Below are 12,389 nucleotides of genomic sequence, written 5' to 3' on the forward strand. Positions count from 1 at the left end.
TTTGCTTAAAGAATTTAATTTTCATGGACTTCCTCTTTCTACGTACCCAAAATAACCATGAGCTGCCCGCAAGTAGTAACATAAGCCCACTCATATACCTACATGCATGCAAAGAACTTGAGATATAATATAGGATTTTTCAGGTTATAGTTAAAATGAGAAAGATAGTAAATGGAGGCTTTAAACACCTTTATACCCAAAAGAACTTGAGAAAGATAGTACTATCATCTGGAGATATTTTTAATATACGGCAGGGATGTGCTGTGGGACATTGTGGGGCGCACATGTGAACTCATGTAATTTCATTATGCAATGATTTTTTTTTCGAATTTATCTGTTCGTATCACCATTTATAATAACCTAGTTAGACGTTGGGAGATTTTTAAATTGGTTTTAACAATCTTTGAGTTTCGTAAAACCTGATTACGGATGTACGTACATATGTTGGGTCCAAAAATTCTTTTTTTTTTTTTTTTTTTCTTGTTTTATCGGACTAGCACATTCCCCATCCCCTTAACACCCCTGGTGGCAGCGGGGTGTTAAATCTATTGCTCGCCTTGCTGCGATGGTAAATGGTAGGCTTCCTCTTAGTTATTTGTCTATTAATGGATTTTAGACCAATTGTAATGTTACTGTTGATTCATTTTGTGGGTTTCTCTTATTCCTTCATGTTGATTAATGGATGTTACATTTTACAGAAAAAAAATATAGGTATCTGTATGTATAAATGAATGGTACATATACATATTTATAGATTATTAGTATGCATGTGCTTTGAATGTGAAAATTTTCTTTGATGATGATGATAATAAACAATATGTTTTCAAAATTTTTTATGATTTATTTATATTTCTATGTCTATAAAATTATTCTTATTTGTCATATTTATTTTTCTTTAATATGATGAATATATGATATTAGAGAGGTTCCCAAATATTTTCTACATTTTTTTTTGTATTTTTATACTTTTGTGTGATTTTGTCTTTTTTAAATTTTATTATTATATAACTATGCCATTAAGGGTTTACACACTTGACCCAAAAGGTTGAATGATTGACTTACCACTAAATAGGAAAACAACTCCATTTTTTGTATTGGTTTTAAATTTGTATGTTATTTTATTATCAATAAAAACAATTATTCTTTATCATATTTTTTTAATATGGCTAATTAATATAGGATTCAATAAAAAATAATGAGAATCAATACCCTAAATATAGGACTCAAAGAAAGGAAATAGAATGAGGAAAAATGTAGTAGTTCAAATTACATTTTGTGTCCTCACAATTAGAGAGGGACCAAATTCACAATTAGGGGGATTCTAGTCAATAATAGGATTCAATGAATGTTAATGAGAACTAATACTTTAAATAAAATACTTAGTGAGAGTGATATGAGGAGAAAAGTGATTGTTCAAATTACACTTTTTTCCTTACAATTAGAGAGCAACTAAATAAAAAAATGGGGTTTTTTGTCTTTTTAAGTTCAGGGGTATTTTAATTAAATAAAAGTTCCACACACACATTCACATGTTTAATAGTAGTATATAGTATATATTAAACAGTATTAATATATTTAAGTTTTGTTGGTCATTTAGGTAATTCTAGTCAACTTCAAGTACAATAGATTTTTGTTGAATTTATTAAAAAAAACTATGACAAATTTACGGGGTGTTGGGTATAGTGGCATTGTGTTGCTATTGCGTTTTTGGTTTATCGATACAATTTTTTTTTTTACTTGAAATGTTTTGAGTTGATTAATACAAATTGGTGTTTCTACCTAAAACAACAAATTTGATATTTATGACACATGCATTTTTCTAGTTGAATTAATGACACTCATATATGATCTAGCAACACATTTTTCACAAGTTTTAATTGATTAACACAAAACACAACGGCAACACAACACCACTGTATCAAACACCCCCTAGTTAATGCATCTTTTGCCATGAATTTGTTGGGCTACCCCAACCCATCCAACCAGATTATAAGAACATCCAACCAGATTATAAGAATTAGGATGCTTGGGTTGGATTATGCATAGGTAAACATTTTTAGATAGAACTGGGTTATGCTCATAAGGTTGGGGCTTGACAGTAGTGGGTTGAGTTAGGGTTGAGGTACCTTTGCCTCAAGTTAGGCATGTATTGAACTCAACCCTATTCATTCCAGCCGAAGTTGCAAGTAGGGTTGTCAATGGATTACAAAGGTCCCATACCCAATTCGAAATTGAATCTAATCATCTGGATTTCGATGTTAGAGCTTGTATTCGATTACTAATTAGATCGGACATGGATTTAACTTCATCCAATCTGATTACAATCTGAATTACATTTATATTTATATACATTTATTAAAAATGTATAAGTTAAAAGTAATTACTTTCTTTATCATTAAAAAAATTGGATGCAGATTAAGTGCCCATTTGAGAGGGCTTTTGGGACCAAGGTTCAAAGTATCGATACGATATGCATATTGGTCGTATCGTATCGGTACTTAGAAATGGCCGAAACACTTTTTTTTTTTTTTTTTTTTTTTCAAATTTTGGTTTTTTGGGAAGCTAAAAACATGTTTTTTATTATTAAAATTGGGGTTCTGAACTACCACGCAATTTTATTAACTTTTGTGCCTACATGCAATTTTACACAAAAGCACTTTTACAAAAACAATTTTATTAAGTAATTTTATGAAAAGGACTTTTACGAAAGCACTTTTGTGAAAGCACTTTTATAAAGTACTTTTACAAAAGCACTTTGTAAAAGTACTTTTATGGAATTACTTTTATGAAAGCATAAAAGCACTTTTACAATAAAAGTACTTTTACATTAAAGCTCTTTTACAAAAAACACTTTTATGAAAGCATAAAAACACTTTTGTAAAAGTACTTTTACGAAAGCACTTTTATAAAAGTATTTTTATGAAAGCATAAAAGCACTTTTGTAAAAGCTCTTTTACAAAAGCACTTTTATGAAAGTACTTTTATGAAGCACTTTTATGAAGCACTTTTATGAAAGTACTTTTATGAAACCACTTTTATGGAAGTACTTTTATAGAAGTACTCGTATGAAAGCATTTTTACGGATACTTTTATAGTACTTTTGTGAAAGCACTTTTATAAAAGTTTTGCATTTTTTTTTTTTTTGCATTTTCTACTATTTTCTACATTTTCTGAAATTTTCTGATATTTTTCTGCATTTTTTACAAATTTTTGATGCTTTTCTACATAATTTTCGACAACTTTTCTGGTGTTTTTAATACATTTTTCATAATTTTTTTGTATTTTTCTGATTTTTGTTTTGCAATTTCTGTTATTTTTGCATATTTTCTGATTTTTCTACAAAGTTCTAAATTTTCTACAATTTTTAGTAATTGTTTGCATTTTTCATAATTTTTTGGTATTTTTTGTATTTTTAATAATTATTTTGGTATTTTTTGCATTTTTTGCATTTTTCTACTATTTTCTGCATTTATCTACAATTTTTTTGCATTTTTGGGTATACGGGTTAACCTGACTCGTTTTTGCCACGTGGTTGTCTTGAGAGAGATTATTCTTTCAAAAATTGTTATTTTAGGTATACGGGCTGTCCCAACCTAATTTTGTATTTATAAGTGATTGTAAATGGGTTAATATGGGTGACAGGGTGAGGGTACTTAAAGGTCAATATGGGTGGATCAGTGTGGATTATGACCCTTTAACAAAAATTGATGATGGGTCATAGTGGGTTGGTGGGTCAATATGAATGAATTGATATTCAACCCTTACCCAACCCTCCCATTTGCCACTCCTACACAAAAGTTGTACTGAATGGGCTCTAAATCTGAATCTAATCCATGTTGGACTTGGATCAAATTTAGATCCAAATGCTAAATAATGGGATCGAATGCAGATGTAATTGGATCCGATCCATTTACAGCCCTAGTTGCAACCCTACTTCTTAACCCTTCAAATTATAGTCGTTTTCACATATAAAAGCACAAGCACATGTACACATGTGCACACCAATAAAGAAAAGAAATTGAAGTGAGTATATTATTTGGTTGTTTGAGTTGCTACTTGTACACCATGGTATTCTTGTTATATTATTTAATACGGTTCACCATATATACTTTGGCTTCTTCATTTGTAAGAGAAAAATAAGAAAGTGGCAATGAGATGAATTAACTCCTATTCTAATTTGTATGAATCTTCGATTCATTTTAATTTGGGAAAATGGTTGATAAATTGTATTTTTAATGAGCTAATTCATATCTTTTCCATTCAAGTGATACAGTATATCCAAAACACCTTATAACCATTTGCTAACGGTCTTTGGCTACAAACAAAAGTTCCCATTTAGGGGGCATTCTTTTTTTGGATTTTGAGAGGGGGAAAATAAGTCAATGGGATTTTGGTTCCCATTGACCAAGAATCACATGTTCTTTTTTCATATTAATGTGGGGATCAGGGAAAGTTTATTTTCTTAGGTATCACTTATCCAACTAAGTAAAGTAATACTTGGGTGAATGATACCCATATTCTAGGTGGATAAATAATTTTCCCACTTGGGGGAAGTTTTCAACACTTAAATGGGACAAAAATGCCCCTTTTAATAATAGATTTTTATGACTAAAATGGTCATTTCCTTTCTTTACTTGGGAAATAAAAGAACATGGGTACTACACTTACCTGGATAAGTGTTTCCCAAGAAAAACTTACCCAGGTAATTATATTTACCCGGGTAAATAACTTACCGAAAAAGCGGGGCCTTAGTTCTCTCTCTAGACAATGCCTTGGTATTTGGGGAAATTTGCATTGAAATTGTTGAAGCAATTAATTTATCTTTTTTTATTTTTTTATTTTGAATAAATCATGTCTAGTAACGGTCATTGTTTAGATTTAGTGACCAGCTTATTTGAGAAAGCTCATCTTATTTGATTTTAACAGTGATATTGGTGTTGAAGTCGCACTATATCATCATAGTGAAACTGAAATCTTACTCATATCTTCTATTACATTTAAGCTCAATAGGGACGGCCAGTAGCAGTCACAACTCACAGCAATGAATACGCCAACTGAGAACAAAGGTTGTGCTTCGTTTGCAATTGAAATTGGAGATATGTTGGTGAATTCCATTCAAGAAAAATTGGATGATGTGTCCTCATTGTCCTCCGAGTGTTGTATCTTCCGAGTTCCAGAACAAATGCGCAAAATAAATGAGGAAGCTTATAGACCCAGAATGGTGTCACTTGGCCCTTTTCACTATGGCAAACAAGGCTTGGCAGAAATGGAAGAACATAAGAAACGGTACCTGAAAAGCCTTCTTCGTCGAAATCCAAGTATAAAATTGGAAGCGTATGTCAACACCATGAGAGAATTGGAAAATCGTGCCAGACAATGTTACGCAGAAACCATAAGCCTTATCAGTGACCAATTTGTGGAAATGATGCTGCTTGATGGTTGCTTCATCATTGCATACTTTTTCATGTGCGAGAATCCTAGCTTGAGAAGTGAGTTTGACCCCGTATTCCACGCGGCATGGACTGATGCTGATTTATATCATGACATGGTGCTGCTTGAAAATCAAATTCCCTTCTTTGTTCTTGAGTATCTATTCAAGCTAGTTAATACCACCCTGAACTACAAAAATTCTCTTGTTGAGCTTGCTTTCTCTGTATTTGAAGGATTTTTGCAGGAGGAGGATCGAGTTCCAAACCAAAACCCGAATAGCTCCCAAGTAAAACATTTGCTTGACTTGTTACGAAATTACCATCTCCCATCATCAGAAAGAAAGAAGCCAAAAGGTGATCCTATGTTTAACCTTCCCCCTACTGCAACAGAGCTACACGAGGCTGGAGTCAAGTTTAAGATGATTACAAGCAACAGCTGGTTGGACATAAGATTTACTGAAGGAGTACTGGAAATCCCAAATATAAAAATCGAAGACGCTACTGAGGTTTTCTTCCGAAATTTGTTGGCTTTTGAGCAGTGTTATATGAAGAATTCTTCTACTCTGTACTTCGTGGATTATGCATTGTTTATGGATAACCTGATAAACACTTCTAGGGATATGGGTCTACTCCGTGGTTGTGGGATTATAGACAACTTGCTAGGGGATGATGAAGAGGTAGCACATCTCTTTAACAAGCTTGGAAAAGAGGTTGTTATGTCAGAAATGACAATTTCTATTAAATCTCAGACTTTGCCAAGATGTGCAGGAATATTATAAGAACCCTTTGCATAGGTGGCGGGCAAAGTTGGTACATAATTATTTCAACACGCCATGGGCGATCATCTCATTCATTGCTGCAGTTCTGCTGCTTCTTCTCACATTCATACAGACTACATATTCAGTCAAATCTTACATAAAAGGGAAATGAAACTATGAGTATATCATAAATAAAATGATGGAACCTAAATAAAGCCAAAGTTGTCTATCAATTGTGTTTGTTTGTTCGGTTCTTTTCCTCTATGGTTGCATTCTCTCTCTCTCCTGCCGGTCGTGCACAATCTTTTCTTCTTCTTTTTTGTTGATGACACATGGATGATCGACTGTTATCTCAAACCATACAGGATTACGTGAATGATTCAAAGACACATTAATTCCCTTATTAAATCCCGTTGCCACCAAGGCTGGGGATATGGGTATTGGGGACCGGTTACCCCGTCTAACTAATCATTTGATGAAAATGATTAATTTGGTTCTTTAATTGTATGTATCATTAGAAACTAGAGGTGTTTTTAATAATTTTTTGGTGTTAATTACATGTCATCAATTCAACCGTCCGATGTATGAGTCGATAATTTGACTATTCGGTTCGAATGGATGACCCATTTTGAAAATAAAAATTACAAGCAAAAAATTATTTCAGGTCGATGGTTTGACCGTTTGGATCGAACAGACGGTCTATTCTAACAACAAAAATTATAGGCAAAATATTGAGTGTGTGAGATCCATTAAGCAATATCATATGTGTTATGTCATTTGAGCGTATGACTCATACGACCTGAAAATAGAATCGTTCTGGCCACCAGTTTTTGCGTCGACGATTCAACCATTCAGTTCGAATGAACGACCCGTTCTGACAGCAAAAAATTACGAAACCGTTCTAGCCACTGGTTTTTTGGTTGACAGTTCGACTGTCTGGTTCGAATGGACGACCTATTCTGACATCAAAAATTACAAGCAAAAAATTGAGTGTGTGAGGTCCATTAAATAGTATCATACGTGTTATGTCATTCGAGCGTGTGACTCATACAACCTGAAAATGGAACCATTTTGGCCACCGGTTTTTGGGTCAACAGTTCAACTGTTTATTTCAAACGGATGGCCCATTCTAACAACAAAAATTAAAAACATAAAAAAAAACCCGTCAAAAACCATTGAATGGGTCAACAGATCGATAGTTCGACCACTCGGGTTAATGGGTCGTTGACCGGTTCAACAATTTTTGGTAGGGATCGGGGTAAAACGGAACCGGTTGCTTGGACGGTTCTCTATAAATTGCCGAAACCTCCCTTAAAGTTTGGTATAATTGCAATCACTTTCCCTGAACTTTCAAACATAGTTGCAAGTAGATCCCTTTTATTAGAATCCTCTAAAAAGAGACATGAAAATGTCCAAAATAACCATACAATTACTTTGACTAAAATGTTTATTTTCCAAGTTTTTTCTACATATGAATCGTTAATCCAAACCCTTCCTATCTCTTTTCTAAAATTGATTTAGTTTCCAAATTCGTCCTTCATATCAATTGCTTAGACTGAGTTTGGAAGGAGTACAAATGCAAATATGTACAGTGCAAATACATACAAAATACAAGGTTTTGCACTCTACGTATTTGTATTTGTACTCCTTCCAAACTCAGCCTTAATGGTAAAATTGCAACTTTAAGTTCTTTTTTTTGTGGTTTTCATAAAGTTTGTATTTTTTTTTTGTAGAAACCATCTTCGAAAATAACAACATGGATATTTTGGACATTTGCATATCTCTTTGTAGAGGATTTTAATAGAGGGGATCTACTTGCAACTGTGTCATAAAGTTCAGAGGAGATGATTGCAACTACCAAACTTTAGGGGAGGTTTTAACAATACTCCAAAACTTTAAGGGAGGTTTCAACAATTTACCCTTATTTATATATCGACAACTGACACATTGAATTCTCTTGTTTGTTATTTTTTTAGTAGCCCGTTTGTATCGGATCCAGCCACTATTTCTTGGCTTTAGAAAATGATTTGTTTATTTATCAAGTTGGCAATTTTTTTTGGGTATTTGTCAAGTTGGCAATTGGAAATTTCAAATTTCAACTATCAGACCCCGACTTTCCTCAACAAAGGTTGGCTACCTATGATGCAAAGGGCACTATATGTTGGAGGGAGATTCAAATTTTCAAGAATCTCTCTCCTCACTCTTTTGTTTTTGAGTTTTGTATTTTCCTCTTCCCGCTCTTGAGTGCATGGAAAAACTCCTTATTACACATTGCTTGGGAAATGAGTAGAGGTAGAATATATATATAGTTTTGCTCTCTCTATGGGTAGGGACCCATAGGAGGAAAAAACTATAAGCATCCCATGCATGTGAGGGGGGTTGGGGTGCTTTTCACGAGTGCGGGTACGTGTACCCAATACACCGGATCAATTTTTTGTTTTTACCAGATTAATCATTTGTTTTTTTATATTTCGAATTTAATTTTGAACATTTCTCTAGCTGAGCCGAGCCGAGACGCGGGAATGTGTATGTGCGCAGGAACTCTATTGACCTAAGAGGTTTGGATGAAATTACCCCCAACTCTATTGACCCATAGTTCTGTAGTTTGTTATATTATGTTTGAAAGTCAAGTGTCTTTCACTGTTCATACCTTGTTCTTCGAAGCTAATTGCAAGTTGTTATGTTATGTCTGGAAGTATTCTACTGTATTTTTCTTTCTCTTGAGAACAAGAGGAGAGAGAGAGAGAGAGAGAGAGAGAGTTCGCTCAGGTATGTTCATCTTGATACAACTCTATCAACCCATAGTTCTGCATGTTGTTATGTTACATCTAAAAGTTAACTACGTTTCAATGTTCATGCCCTATTCTTCAAAGCTAACTGTAGGTTCGTATGTTACGTTTGATCCACTATTTTTTCTTTCTCTCGAGAACATGAGGCAGTAGAGATAGAGAGAGAAAGAGAGAGAAAGAGAGAGATAGAGAGAGAGAGAGAGTTCGCTCAAGTATCTTCATCTTTATACAATTCATTGGGAGAAGTTTTTTATCTATTTTTTTTTATGATTTTGTAAGACTAATCATATCATTTTCATGTTTTTTCAATTTGAACATCAAAACCTCTTGGGCTTGCTAATTGGGAATGCTTCAATCGATGCCCATTGTTCTACACCATTTTCAACCACTCTTTTAGTTCACCACTTTTAGTATTTCTCTTGAGAATAAAAGGCAATAGAGAGAAAAAGAGACAAAGTAAGTCCTTCTGGTATCTTTACTTAATAGTGGAAGAGAGATCTCCATGATGGATCCCAAGCTGTTATTAAGTAAGTTGTTTCGTCTTACTTTAATCCTTCACTCCAAATATGTGTCTTCCATGATGGATTTCAGCTTTGGTCTAATTCATAAAGATCTCCATTAGAGTTATACAACAAGATTTCATATTTATCAAATTTATAAATATTGCATATTTCCTTACTCTAATAAAAATTCATTTCTCACTTATAAGGAAAAAGAAAAAAAAAAAAGAGATGTATATATTTATACAATGTTGTGTAGCCATTAAGTCTACACACAATTTGTGTTTTTTTTTTTTTGTTTATTTATGTCTATATTGAACCAATATGTATGTATTTCAACAAAAAAAGATTTGGAAAAATTAAACCTGAGCCACTTGAGTGATAAAAGAAAATAACCATCCGAATATATGAACATTTGTAAATGGATAGGATATATATCAACTATTAGTACAATATTTGAGAATTGGAGTACTAACCAACAAGTTGATGATAGACATTATTGGTCATCTTCCTTCCTACCCTTTAGTTGTCCACCTAGCAGGCATTGCTAGGTAATGGGCTATTTTAAGTCTCGTGGTCTGATCAAAACACAATACTTTTGGTTCTTAATATGATATCAACTTTTGGTCTATTTTTCTTTGGCATTTTTTACTTGTCTGTGGTGCTCTTCACATGGTTCTAGTATTGGTTTTTCAGGGGCATTTAATATTTCTTTTTCACCAAGTCTATTACATCTTTTACGACCTAGGTTTGTGTTTTGTTTTGATCGATCTTATTCGTATAGCAAATTAACTGACATAGTGGCTTTAAAGAAGTAAAACTGAAGCAAATGAAGAAATAGTGGAAAAAATGAGTGTCCTAAGCAAAACTAAAAAGTGTTAAGGACAAATATGGGTTCACTAGACATTGAGCGCAAGAAGACTCTTAACAAGAGGAAATCTTATATATGAAGTTTTGGCACTTAAGGGCATTTCAGTCAAAAAAAATGTTTAATAAGGCTAATTCATTCAGGGGTAGTTTGGTAATGAAATTGCATTTATGTTGACGTAGAAAACTTGTGTCAATGAACACTAATGGTGCTCTAACACATGAATGGTGAGTTTTGGAAAACAAAAACTTACTGACATGAGGTTCCCTAGATGTTTGAAAAGTAATGGTGAGTTTAAGAGAATTCATGAAAAGGCATGGTGAGTATTAGAAAATTTCCCTTAATTAAAAGTTACTTTGAAAATAAAATGCAAGTCATCTTTTCATGGCCTAGTTACAACATATTATAGAAATGCCCAAAACAAAGTGGGTCTATTCGCTCATTGTTTTGCTAGAGCATCCGCTATAATATTTGCTTCCCTTTTGACCCAATCAAAGCTAGAACTAAATTTTCTTGTTAGTGAGCTTATTTTTTAAGATAAACCTAAGATTCCACGGTGCTAAGTCAATTTGTTTTTCCAAATTCCCAACTACTCAACTAGTTTTTGACCTTGTAAGAGAGACTAAGCTTCAGCTTGATTTTAGTCTTCAAAGCCAATTGGTCTAGAGAACATTGCCATAACTTCTCCTTGATGATTATGGATAACCACCTATCTCAACCCTTTTTGGCTTGCCAAAGGACTTCTCATCAAAGTTCAGCTTTATCTTGTTTGGTCCCGATGGCTTCCAACTCTTTCTTTTCCTTTTTATACACATTTATGATTGTGCAAGTTCCCTCTAATTCCTTAGGATATTGTCTATAGATATGTTTTTGAAGAGGTCCAATGTTTTAACCTAATGTGCACGACTAGTTTTGATATTTACGACTCCAATCACTTCCTCTTGACTCAAATTTCTCATTGTATATCCTTCAGTTTCTTTCTTCCCATATATACCATACCACAACTACCCTTACCACCTTCCACATATATCTCCTCTTTTTCTACTGCTTAAGGAAGGGTTTCACCACAAGCCCTGCATAGGATGCACACATGGGGAGAGAGACACTTATTTGGCCTTTTTTTTCTATAGCACGTCACACATGGATCCGTTAATCATCCGATAAGTGGCATTTGAAAAGACAAAAATGGCCTTCAAGTGTCATCTAATTCTTTTTATCAATCATCCAAACGTTGATAAAGAAATGAATAGTCCCAAATTTTGCGTCTTCTATTCAAAAAAGTTGGGGTCATGTCTCATTGGGCATTTTGGTAACCCCAACTTTCTTGAATAAAAGACACAAAGATTTGGGACTGTTCATTTTTTTTTATCAATGTTTGTATGGTTGATAAAGAGAATTAGATAACACTCGAAGGCATTTGTGCCTTTTCAAATACCCTTAACAGCTGAATAACAATTGCTAACGGTAAATAGTACTGAATTGAAAGAACCAAAGTGGCATTAGGGATAAAGTACAGGTTACTAATTGGGATTTTCCCCAAATTTTACATTCACTTATGCTATGTTTGGTTTGAAGGAAAATGCAGAAAAAGGAAGGGGAAGGTAGGGAAACCTTCACATTCCTTCAAACCAAACATGGCCTTAGTGCAAGCTCTTGCTGTTTCCAAAACCGGATCTACTCCTCACACCTAGCGCCTCACACGCACATCCTACCATGCATTGGGAACATCTTCCGAACTTATTAGTTATTATTCATGGGAAATGTTCCAATGCACGGTGGATGTGCATGTGAGGCGCCCGTTTGTGAGGAGCAGATTCCGTCTCGCTGTTTCCAGCAATAAAAAGTAATCAGTTGGGAGTTGACACTTGGACCCCATAAACTCACCGTGTTTGACTTTTCAAGCGAAATGGATTACTGCTATTTCCTGGCACTTTCCTTCTAAATAATCGAAGGAAGAGAAGTGAAAATGTTAGGAAGTTGCCCAACAAGTGGGTCAGCCACTTCCTTGACTGTTGACTCTTCTTCGAGTCTTCGCTTCTCACATC

The 12,389-nt window shown here is 33.9% G+C and overlaps 1 protein-coding gene across 1 annotated transcript; it reads left to right on the forward strand.

Moving 5' to 3' along the window:
* Positions 1-5,041: 5,041 nt before the first annotated feature.
* LOC148855237 (UPF0481 protein At3g47200-like) lies at positions 5,042-6,359 on the forward strand. The gene is made up of 2 exons (XM_088984888.1): positions 5,042-6,147; positions 6,179-6,359. The coding sequence occupies exons 1-2, from the start codon at positions 5,042-5,044 to the stop codon at positions 6,357-6,359; spliced, it is 1,287 nt and encodes a 428-aa protein (XP_088841014.1).
* Positions 6,360-12,389: the final 6,030 nt, after the last annotated feature.

The sequence above is a fragment of the Nelumbo lutea genome, chromosome 4 (genome assembly GCF_056320005.1).
Source record: "Nelumbo lutea isolate HS-2025 chromosome 4, American lotus-T2T, whole genome shotgun sequence".
NCBI lineage: Eukaryota > Viridiplantae > Streptophyta > Magnoliopsida > Proteales > Nelumbonaceae > Nelumbo > Nelumbo lutea.

Coding starts and splice junctions, on each gene's coding strand:
- LOC148855237 (XM_088984888.1), top strand. CDS start 5,042: ATGAATACGCCAACTGAGAACAAAGGTTGTGCTTCGTTTGCAATTGAA. Junction 6,148..6,178: donor CTTGGAAAAGAGGTTGTTAT/GTCAGAAATGAC, acceptor ATTAAATCTCAG/ACTTTGCCAAGATGTGCAGG.